Below are 12,514 nucleotides of genomic sequence, written 5' to 3' on the forward strand. Positions count from 1 at the left end.
GTTCCAGGGGGTTAAAAAAGGCCTCCTGAAGCTAATTGATGTGTTTGTGTAAAAAAAAAAAAAAAAAATCTAAATAATATATAAAAAAATATTTAAAACTTTATAAACCGTAATCTCAAGCTTCTGAATACTGTTATACGCGCATTCACTTGAGAGTGGCGTTCAGTTCTCAACAGCCATTAACCACCATTATAAAGCTTGGAAGAGCTGGGAAGTTTTTTTTATATAACTCTGACTGTGTTCGTCTAAAGAATAAAGTCATATACACCTAGGATGGCTTGAGGGGGAGTAAATAATGGGGTAATTCTCATTTTTGGGCAAATGTAATCTCCTGTTGTAAGCGCAGAGCCTGATTTTTCTAGTTACGCTAAGCTTTTGTGTCAAAACTGAAGTACACTTTGGCCTTTTTATGTCACTTTAGTCATTTAATCTTCAATCTGATCTGCATTTCAGCTGATGACACCGAGATCTCGTTTGACCCAGATGACATCATCACCGGCATCGAGATGATTGATGAAGGCTGGTGGCGAGGGTACAATCCGGGTGGACATTTCGGCATGTTTCCTGCAAATTACGTGGAGCTTATCTAACACCGCTCAACATCTCCCCCTCCCTCGTTAGAGTCGGACTGAATTCATTTGCCCCGCGTAGATTTAAATCTCTGATATAGTTGATTGAAAAGCCTAAAACTTAAATCACGGACCAAAAGAGTGATGATCATGTGACCAGGGGTAACTCTGATATTTCATACTGTATTGGTAGTTTTCTGTTGTTAATTTTATTTCATTTGAGGCTGTTGTAATTTAAAAAATATTGATTTCGAGTATGCAGGCAGACGGCCCAAAAACGACCACCTAGAATTGCTGTCCGTGCAGGAATCCTGGGAAACTTCATGTTGAAGAAGTGCTGTGGTGACAGTCCAGTGACATGCGAATATCCTTTTGGGGCTGAACCTTTTCTCAGTGTTTGCGAAGACGTTCCTTTTGAACATTTCAATGCTAGTTCCAATATTCCAGAGGTGTTTGGTGCAGGTGTTTGTAGTGATCAGTCCCGTTTTGCCTTGGTTTTTGCCTTCTTTCTCCACAAGACCGAGTGTGACTGCCTTGCATTCTTGAGGAATAGCGCAGATGTTTTGCTGCTGTGAAGTTTGCCGAGGTCGGACTGAAATCGATCGAGTGAGATGAGTTTATTTTTGCTGTGTTCTATACGTCACGTGTTTGAAATCCAGAAAGCCGCTTCAGTCGTCAAGTATTACGGTTCTTGATATCCTTCTAGGCTTGCAGTGAGAAGAGTGGGAAGTTACTTTGAGACCGCAGCTTTTCCTGTCTGCTCCGAAATGTGGAGAATATTAATACTGTGATTTTTAGGTTTCAGGGAGCCATCATTCTCTCATCATCTTGCCTTTGGGTCACAGGCGGGATCTGGATTGTGTTTAGATGCCGAGGATCACGTCAGGTTTATTTAGACCCTTGCATTTTTACCGTTCATAAACGTTATCGTCAGTGCTGTGCCAATATGAGAGCGAGGGGAGAAGTGTTTTTGAGGAAATGTTTGAGGTTTCATTTTTAACAAACCCATGTGGAGAAACATCAAATGTCTCCGAGTTCCATTCAGCTGTGGTGTAGTTCCTCTCAAGAGCTCATTGTGAATATCTAACAAGTCTGGAAAACGTTGCAACTTCAATTAAAAGAATAAATAAAGAGTTTTAAGACTGAATGCAAGTTGTTGCTTGGTGTTGTTTGATATTCTTCCAGTGCAAAGCTTTATTAAAATCAACCAAAATGTCATCTTGATACGAGGCCATTCTAGATACAGATCCACTACCGTTCAAAAGATTTTTGAAAGAAATGAATACTTTAATTGCTTTAAATTGGTCAAGTGACCGTAAACGTATTTAGAATGTTAAATGTTTTCAAATAAATGCTGTTCATTTGAACTTTCCATTCATCAAGGAATGTATCAAAAAAAAAAAATTACAGTTTCTGCAAAAATAACATTGGTAATAATAGTAATGTTTTTTAGCAGCAGATCAGTATATTAGAATGATTTCTGGAAGTTCATGTGACACTGAAGTAAGGATGCTGAAAATTAATCTTTGATCACAGGATTAAATTACATTTTAACCTATTCATATAGAAAACGGTTATTTTAAATAATATTATTTCACAATATTACTCTTTACTGTATTTTGGATCAAATAAATGCAGTCTTGGTGAGCATAAAATACTTATTTAAAAAAATACACAAACTTGAGACCTGCAGAAGAAAATGTGAGTTACATTTTGGGATTTCATGGTGTTTTTTTTCAGTTTTTGAGCTTCAACAAGCATTTGAAATTGTTTTGTGTGTGTGTGTGTATTACATATATACATGTATGGCAATGCTTTTTTTGAATATGTTAAACAATGTGTGAAATGTTTGAAAATGTTCTCAGTCAACAACACGTGGAAACTGCATTTATTAAATCAATTAAGAATACAGAGAAAGAAATCTTCCTTTCCAGCTTAATACCATCTCTATAAATCTACCATATATATATATATATATATATATATATATATATATATATATAAGTATGGGTCAAAGACGAAAAATAATTAAGAGTAATACTGCTTTAAATTGTTGTTTTTCCCCAAAAAACGTTTTCCGTTTAATTTAATTGCAATTTAGTTTTTCCGAGCAAAAAAAAAAAAAAATCATACATTTTTCCCTGATTTACAGAAGACACCCACTAAAATGTCATTCAGTGTAACAATCTTGTCAGGCATATTTACAACAAAAATCAATTTATGACACATTAAAAGACTAATTACTTTCACCTCAAATACTAATTAGTTGTAATTTAGCATTTTTGAAATTTGCCACTATCCTAGGTTTTGCCCATTGGTCAGCAATATGTTTTTACTCCTTTAAAACACAATCGAATTGAATATGTTCCCTTATTCTTTTATGTATTTTAATATGTACAAGTCAGAATAAGCATGTTGTTTGAATTTTTACGTAAATATTGTGTTACGCTGAATGACAATGTAACATTATTTAAACCAGATTTTGACATTTCATTCTCCTAAAACTTATTTGAAACCTTAAACGTAGACACTTACTTTTAATGCGTTTTCTATGGACATAAAATCACTTTTGTAAATGTCTTTTAATGCGGACATCCTAACGTCTTTGACCCATATATACAGTGTATATATATATATATATATATATATATATGGGTCAATATACTATATATATATATAGTGTAACAGATTTTTTTTGGTTAATATGTAACATCACCAGCTGTAAAACAATAAATTACATATTGAAGTGTCCCCAAATGTTAGGATTATGCATAATTTTCTGAGTGGAACCAGTTGTGCATTTGAAAGGAACACGTTGAACTGTTTTGCACTTTTTTGTTGTTGTTGTTTTTGTTTTTTGCATTTAAAAGTTCCTAATCAATAGCCCTTGCGTTCATCTTTAAACGGATTGCTCTCCCAAACATGAGATTCTATCATCATTTGCTCAACCCACATGACTTTCTTTGTTCCGTGGAACACAAAAGGAGTTCATTAATGCACTAATTAAGAGGTATTATATGATTGCTCTTTTCCGTGCAGTTTCAGTGAATGGGCAGGAACGCTTTCAAGCTTCAAAAAGCAGAAATAATGAGTGAACTATAACTATCAAATACAATTTAGTCATTTAGTCAACTCGGATACACATCTTCTAGATCTTGAAAGTTGGCAATGAAGGTCATTGTCTGTGAAGAAAAGTTTTCAACAAATCAAGGCCTCTCAATTCTAAAAATGGAACTTCAGCTCACTTCTTTTGGAATGCGACAACTGATGACGATAACAGTGATCATGATGCATATTTCATATTGAGGTATCCAATGTAAACAAACGCACTGTTACCAGGGAGTGCTTTTCTCATCGATTTCCTTGTCATATACAACAAAAGACGGTTCTAGAGACCTGTGACCTGCGTGTGTCATGCTCACGGGGTTTCCTGGAATAAACGAAATCAACATGGCCGTTTGGGGATTTTTTTCTTTTCTTTTTTTTCTTTAGCTTGATCACCCCCAGTTTCATTTTCAGAAGAAAAGAGACTGTACTTTTCCCCCCTTCTTCAGAGATCACAATCTTCTTGTTTTTTAACTGAAAGTCTAACCGATGTTTCAGAAAACATTTCACCTATCCGTTATTAGTTTCTCCATCCATATTACCTTCTATCCCATATCATATCTACTATAACTTTGAGATCTGATATTTAATATTTAGAGTGTTCTAGATGGTTGCCAGGTTTATGTGATCACTAGAGTGCTCTGGGTGGTTGTCAAGGCATTGTTATTCAATCTCTAGACTGTTCTAGATGGTTGCCAGGTTTATGTGGTTGCTAGAGTGTTCTAGATGGTTCCCAGGGTTATGCGATCTCTAGACTGTTCTAAATGGTTGCCAGGGTTATGTGATCGCTGGAGTATTCTGGGTGGTTGCCAAGGCATTGCTACACGCTATCTGGAGTGTTCTAAATGGTTGACAGGGTTATGCGATCTCTAGAGTGTTCTAGATAGTTGTCAGGGTTATACAATTGTTAGAGTGTTCTGGGTGGTTGCCAAGGCATTGCCACGCGATATCTAGAGTGTTCTAGATGGTTCCCAGGGTTATGCAATCTCTAGAGTGTTCTAAATGGTTGTCAGGGTTATGTAATCCCTGGAATGTTCTGGGTGGTTGCCAAGGCATTGCTACACTATATCTAGAGTGTAGAATCGAAATAGTTATCAAGGTTATGCAATCTCTAGAGTGTTCTGTGTGGGTGCCAAGGCATTGCTATGCGATCTCTAGCGTGTTCTAGATGGTTCCCAGGGTTATGCAATCTCTAGACTGTTCTAAATGGTTGCCAGGGTTATGTGATCGCTGGAGTGTTCTGGGTGGTTGCCAAGGCATTGCTACATGATATCTGGAGTGTTCTAAATGGTTGCCAAGGTTATGCGATCTCTAGATTGTTCTAGATAGTTACCAGGGTTATGCAATCGTTCGAGTGTTCTGGGTGGTTGCCAAGGCATTGCCACGCGGTATCTAGAGTGTTCTAGATGGTTCCCAGTGTTATGCAATCTCTAGACTGTTCTAAATGGTTGCCAGGGTTATGTGATCCCTGGAGTGTTCTGGTTGGTTGCCAAGGCATTACTACACTATATCTAGAGTGTAGAATCTAGATAGTTATCAAGGTTATGCAATCTCTAGAGTGTTCTAGATAGTTCCCAGGGTTATGCAATCTCAAGACTGTTCTAAATGGTTGCTAGGGATATGTGATCGCTGGAATGTTCTGGGTGGTTGACAAGGCATTTCTACACGATATCTGGAGTGTTCTAAATGGTTGCCAGGGTTATGCGATCTCTAGAGTCTTCTAGATAGTTGCCAGGTTTATGCAATCTCTAGAGTGTTCTGTGTGGTTGCCAAGGCATTGCTATGCGATTTCTAGCGTGTTCTAGATAGTTTCCAGGATTAAGCAATTGCTAGGGTGTTCTATAGTGTAGGGTAGTTGACATGGTGTTGCTATGCAGTTGTTTGAGTTTTCTAGGTGGTTTTTAATGGTAAAAATTGACTGTTTTGATGATATTCTGGTTCTTAGATATGCGTGGATTTAGATTCTTTTTTGCCTGTTTAATCACCCAATTAAAATCATAAATTTGGTCACTTATCAAAGTAATAGCAGACATTACCTCAATAAGCCACATGATTAAGCTATCATTCATAAGATAGAAACCATGCAGGTTAAGGATTTTTCATGTATAAGCAAAACTAATAGTGATGCTTGACAGCAATCACCAATCAACATTTACTAACTTAATGGATACCATATTAATATAATCAACAGCAAACAGTGTAATATTTGCATGCTTTATCAGTTCATTTGATGGCGAGGTAGTCAAACGGTCTGATCCAGAACAGCAGCTATGACAACCACCTGAGCTATTGTGAAACTCTGGTGTGATCTCAGACTGAGTAAAACCTGAATCTTTCAAATCGAATATGAAAACACAAGTCATAAACTCCCTAATTTCCATTTTGTCTGATATCAACATAAGCAATTTCTTACTCCCCAAAAGAAATCATCTTGGAGAGTTGTAATATAGGCTACACCGGATTATCGTGCACAGACTGAGATACTGTATGTACGCTTTCACTCCCAATAACAGGGAGGACGGATGTTTTGTCTAATATTTCACCTGAGAAACTCCCTCAGAGCGATTGGCTCTGGGCTGAAAACTGTTATTGTGACATTTAAAGGTTAAATATGGTTAAATGTCAGGGACTATGCGAGCAGGTGAGAGAGGCCCCATCCATAAACGACACATTCGAAACTTCGACAGCAAGACTAGTTCACGAGCGCTCTAAGATATCATGCCGGTACATAACATCTGACAGCTTCAAAACAAAGACACATTTTCATGATGGGGCTTTCCGGTGTTCTTTTTTATAGTTCATGTTAAATATGTACAAAACACCCGCACTATATAATCATGGTCTATGCAATCTCTAGAGTGTTCTAGATAGTTCCCTGGGTTATGCAATCTCAAGACTGTTCTAAATGGTTGCTAGGGATATGTGATCGCTGGAGTGTTCTGGGTGGTTGCCAAGGCATTTCTACACGATATCTGGAGTGTTCTAAATGGTTGCCAGGGTTATGCGATCTCTAGAGTCTTCTAGATAGTTGCCAGGTTTATGCAATCTCTAGAGTGTTCTGTGTGGTTGCCAAGGCATTGCTATGCGATTTCTAGCGTGTTCTAGATAGTTTCCAGGATTAAGCAATTGCTAGGGTGTTCTATAGTGTAGGGTAGTTGACATGGTGTTGCTATGCAGTTGTTTGAGTTTTCTAGGTGGTTTTTAATGGTAAAAATGGACTGTTTTGATGATATTCTGGTTCTTAGATATGCGTGGATTTAGATTCTTTTTTGCCTGTTTAATCACCCAATTAAAATCATAAATTTGGTCACTTATCAAAGTAAAAGCAGACGTTACCTCAATAAGCCACATGATTAAGCTATCATTCATAAGATAGAAACCATGCAGGTTAAGGATTTTTCATGTATAAGCAAAACTAATAGTGATGCTTGACAGCAATCACCAACCAACATTTACTAACTTAATGGATACCATATTAATATAATCAACAGCAAACAGTGTAATATTTGCATGCTTTATCAGTTCATTTGATGGCGAGGTAGTCAAACGGTCTGATCCAGAACAGCAGCTATGACAACCACCTGAGCTATTGTGAAACTCTGGTGTGATCTCAGACTGAGTAAAACCTGAATCTTTCAAATCGAATATGAAAACACAAGTCATAAACTCCCTAATTTCCATTTTGTCTGATATCAACATAAGCAATTTCTTACTCCCCAAAAGAAATCATCTTGGAGAGTTGTAATATAGGCTACACCGGATTATCGTGCACAGACTGAGATACTGTATGTACGCTTTCACTCCCAATAACAGGGAGGACGGATGTTTTGTCTAATATTTCACCTGAGAAACTCCCTCAGAGCGATTGGCTCTGGGCTGAAAACTGTTATTGTGACATTTAAAGGTTAAATATGGTTAAATGTCAGGGACTATGCGAGCAGGTGAGAGAGGCCCCATCCATAAACGACACATTCGAAACTTCGACAGCAAGACTAGTTCACGAGCGCTCTAAGATATCATGCCGGTACATAACATCTGACAGCTTCAAAACAAAGACACATTTTCATGATGGGGCTTTCCGGTGTTCTTTTTTATAGTTCATGTTAAATATGTACAAAACACCCGCACTATATAATCATGGTCAATTAATGACAAAACAATGGCTGTAATGGTGGTGTTTTGCATTTAGCGCTGCATTTCCCAACATTTTGACATTAAATTATATGTCTATAGCATCATGCTTGAAGCACAATGTTCCCGAATCTTTTATTGTTACTTTAACAATGGTCACATGTCCTTAAACCCCTTCAATTCTTAAGTCACTATGAGTCCTGTAGTCCAGTCTTCTTGTGCAGCCCACAATCTAAACCATGTAACCCATGTCTCTTTGCTGAAATGTAAAAAAAAAAGGAGAAAATGTTAATTACTAAGTATTTTTTGTAATCTTGTAGCAATGAACATTACATTTACGGAAATTTAACCAATGCATGCCATGAATCAAATATCACTAGCTAGTTTGGGACCAAAGGCTAGTTTGTAGTTAATGGAGTTAACTTATATTTCTAATTAATTGACAGAAAGATTTACATCATTTTTTCCTACAAAAACCTGGTTAATAGGACAGTCATCATTATGTGTTTAAATATAGCTTTAGTGTTACATTAATATTATGATATTTAGTATATAGTAACAAATAAATTGTTTAGTTTTCTAGTAATAATTAGTAAAAGTTCTAATATAAATGAGGGGTGTTTAAGACTATAGTGACAAAAAGTGCTTGGAAGTTGAAATAAATTTGCAGAATTTGCTTATTGTTTGAATAACTGTTACAACAGTAATTTAGTGTAAAGTGTCTAGCTGATGAAGTGTATCTCCATCATAACTAAGGTAAAAACCATTAAGTGCATTATGTTTAATAACTGCTATACACTTTACTTTACTAAAAAAATTGTTGTAAAAACAATTTACACTCATAAATTGCTAGTAAATTTCACAAACAATTAACGTAATTAAAGTAACGCATTATTTTGAAGTAGAAAAACTAAAATAGTATTTTCTTGTTCAACATACTCAAATAATCTTTGTTTTATTTAAAACTTCGGGGGAAAAAATTACACAGAAAACAACTGTTGATGGTTGAAAGTATTCAGATGTTTCAGATGTTGTGTTCTTTTTTATTTTCATTACTTCTCGTCTCCTTTGCAGAACAAAGATACATAACACTTTTTGTTATGCTAAAATATAGTTCTGTCTCCTTTTTACAGTTTTTGAGGTTTGGCTTAGCACACTACATCTGTCCTGGTGATCATTTTCATAACAAATACAAAGGGGAAAAACTGAGAACAGTACTTTCACCAGTGCTCTTCTGCGTCAGGGCAAACCCCTTTCTCATACGTTTCCAGTATGTGTCTGACAGGTTTTTAATCCTGCAATCTAAAAGTGTTCAGTAATCTACAGGCACTTGTGCAGAGTTTTAGAAAAACACATTTTTCATTTCTTATGTATTAATCTTAAAGAAATAGTTCACCCAAAAATTTAAATTTTCATCCTTTACATTTACTCACCCTCAGGCCATCCAAGATGCAGATGTTTCTTTCTTAATGGGAACAGATTTGGAGAAATGTAGCATTACATCACTTGCTCACCACTAGATCCTCTTCAGTGAATGGGTGCCGTCAGAATGAGAGTCCAAGCAGCTGATAAAAACATCACAATGACCCACAAGTAATCCACACCACTCCAATCCATCAATTAATATCTTGTGAAGCAGAAAGTTGTGTGTTTGAAATATATCCAATAAGGCATTTCAACTTTAAACAATTGCTTCTGGCCAAAATATGTTATCATGGAGTCCATAATCCATAGTAATGCTTCCTCCAGTGCAAAAAGTCCATTCCCACTTGTCCTCTAACATCAAAATTCACCAAATTATTTGTTTAGAACTGTGTGTGGGGTTTTTTTTTTTTAAATACTTGTTTTGGCTTGTAAACAGTGCTTGATTTGTGCGTATATTCAGGCAATACGATTTTTTTCACTGGAGAAAGCAATGTTATGGACAGAGGACTTGTATTTTAGACGAAATCAACAGTTTAAAATGAAAAACATCTCAATGATGGATTTGTTTCTTACAAACATGCCAAGGCATTGCTACATGATATCTGGAGTGTTCTAAATGGTTGCCAGGGTTATGCGATCTCTAGAGTGTTCGAGATAGTTGTCAGGGTTATGCAATCGTTAGAGTGTTCTGGGTGGTTGCCAAGGCATTGCCACGCAATATCTAGAGTGTTCTAGATGGTTTCCAGGGTTATGCAATCTCTAGAGTGTTCTAAATGGTTGCCAGGGTTATGTGATCCCTGGAGTGTTCTGGGTGGTTGCCAAGGCATTGCTACACGCTATCTGGAGTGTTCTAAATGGTTCCCAGGGTTATGCAATCTCTAGCGTGTTCTAAAGGGTTGCCAGTGTTATGCAATCTCTAGAGTGTTCTAAATGGTTGCCAGGGTTATGCAATCTCTAGAGTGTTCTAAATGGTTGCCAGGGTTATGCAATCTCTAGAGTGTTCTAAATGGTTGCCAGGGTTATGCAATCTCTAGAGTGTTCTAAATGGTTGCCAGGGTTATGCAATCTCTAGAGTGTTCTAAATGGTTGCCAGGGTTATGCAATCTCTAGAGTGTTCTAAATGGTTGCCAGGGTTATGTGATCCCTGGAGTGTTCTGGGTGGTTGCCAAGGCATTGCTACACTATGAGCTGTGTCTCATTTAGAAGGCTGCGTCCTCCGGAGGTCGCATTCGAAGGCTGCATACGTCATCGAGGCTGTCTCATTTCAGAAAAGCAAGTAGGACACTCCGAATACGACCTTCGAATGCGACCTTCTTTCACAAGAATTCGGAGGATGCATGAGGTGTATCCTTCGCTGCTACAGACAACCCACAATTCTTTGCGTCGCCGTAAACAACCGTTGTTAATTTGAAAAATGCCGGCGCCGGCAGATGCACACACAAGCACAGATGTGGTGTTTACAACTGACCTTAAATCGCCTTGATAAAAATGGATAAACTTTGTTTTTAATATCCTCCTCCTTTTTTTCTCTAATAGATATCTGCTGTACGTACGCTGCAGCTCCTCAAACATTGAACAAAATAAAACAAGTAAAAGCATTTTTTTTCTTTTTCAAATTACTTTCCAAATTTAGAAATAATTTTCCTTCATTTAAGTAGTGTGAGAGCGCAACGATGCTCTAAATGTGTTGGCATAGCAACGTGATACTTCCTGTTTCCTTTTCCGCCCGTCCTACGAAGGCCGTCTCGTTTAATTCTAGGTTGAGGACACTTCGTATATGCATCCTACAGAGGATGCGACCTCCAGAGGATTCGACCTAAGGAGGGCGCAGCCTTCTAAATGAGACACAGCTTATATCTAGAGTGTAGAATCTAAATAGTTGTCAAGGTTATGCAATCTCTAGATTGTTCTGGGTGGGTGCCAAGGCATTGCTATGAGATCTCTAGAGGGTTCTAGATTGTCCCCGGGTTATGCAATCTCGAGACTGTTCTAAATGGTTGCCAGGGTTATGCAATCTCTAGAGTGTTCTAAATGGTTGCCAGGGTTATGCAATCTCGAGACTGTTCTAAATGGTTGCCAGGGTTATGCAATCTCTAGAGTGTTCTAAATGGTTGCCAGGGTTATGCAATCTCGAGACTGTTCTAAATGATTGCCAGGGTTATGTGATCGCTGGAGTGTTCTGAGTGGTTGCCAAGGCATTGCTACACGGGAACAGATTTGGAGAAATGTAGCATTATATCACTTTCTCACCAGTGGATCTTCTGCAGTGAATGGGTGCCGTCAGAATGAGAGTCCAAACAGCTGATAAAAACATCACAATGACCCACAAGTAATCCACACCACTCCAGTCCATCAGTTCATATCTTGTGAAGCAGAAAGTTGTATGTTTGAAATAAACATATCCAATAAGGCATTTTAACTTTAAACAATTGCTTCTGGCCAAAATATGTAATCATGGATTCCATAATCCATAGTAATGCATCCTCCAGTAACATCAAAATTCACCAAATTATTTGTTTAAAACTGTGTGGGGTTTTTTTTTTTTTTTACTTGTTTTGGCTTGTAAACAGTGCTTGATTTGTGCGTATATTCAGGCAATACGATTTTTTTTCACTGGCGAAAGCAATGTTATGGACAGAGGACTTGTATTTTAGACGAAAGCAACAGTTTAAAATGAAAAACATCTCAATGATGGATTTGTTTCTTACAGTCATGCAGCTTTTCGTTCACAAGTCATTAACTGATGGACTGGAGTGGTGTGGATTACTTGTGGATTATTGTGATGCTTTTATCAGCTGTTTGGACTCTCATTCTGACGGCACCCATTCACTGCAGAGCATCCACTGGTGAGCAAGTGATGGGATGCCAAATTTCTCCAAATCTGTTCTGATGAAGAATCAAACTCATCTAAACCTTGCGTGAGCTGAAGGTGAGTACATTTTCAGCAAATTTTCATTTTTGGGTGAACTACTAATTTATTAATATAACATGCATCCCTGGCGCATTCTGTTATTTATGTCAATATAATTAACGTAAATTGACAAAATCATGGCTCAACTGGAAATTATGAACCACCATGCCCAAATTATGAGTCATGTGTTTCAATCTATTTAGGTTCAAAATCGTTGTTGCGGTGGAAATGATAATTGAGGGACAGTATAAAATGATATAAATCATTGTCACGCATTAAATATCGAAATGGTTTATTTTGCCCTTACATCATCATCATTTGAAACATGTAATAATTAATTTATTTTTCATATCTTAAAATTGAAACTCTAAGG

The 12,514-nt window shown here is 37.2% G+C and overlaps 1 protein-coding gene across 1 annotated transcript in view; it reads left to right on the forward strand.

Annotated features, from left to right (window-relative positions):
* The window catches only part of LOC107563159 (drebrin-like protein B), a 22,918-nt gene extending 21,202 nt beyond the window's left edge, over positions 1 to 1,716 (forward strand). Inside the window, exon 13 of the mRNA XM_016247955.1 lies at positions 454 to 1,716. Coding sequence (XP_016103441.1) covers positions 454 to 590 — 137 coding nt within the window. The 3' untranslated portion in view covers positions 591 to 1,716. The remainder of the gene's footprint in view (positions 1 to 453) is intronic.
* The last annotated feature ends 10,798 nt before the right edge of the window (positions 1,717 to 12,514 follow it).

The sequence above is a fragment of the Sinocyclocheilus grahami genome, unplaced genomic scaffold, assembly GCF_001515645.1.
Source record: "Sinocyclocheilus grahami isolate Dianchi unplaced genomic scaffold, SAMN03320097.WGS_v1.1 scaffold859.1, whole genome shotgun sequence".
In the NCBI taxonomy this organism is placed as follows: domain Eukaryota; kingdom Metazoa; phylum Chordata; class Actinopteri; order Cypriniformes; family Cyprinidae; genus Sinocyclocheilus; species Sinocyclocheilus grahami.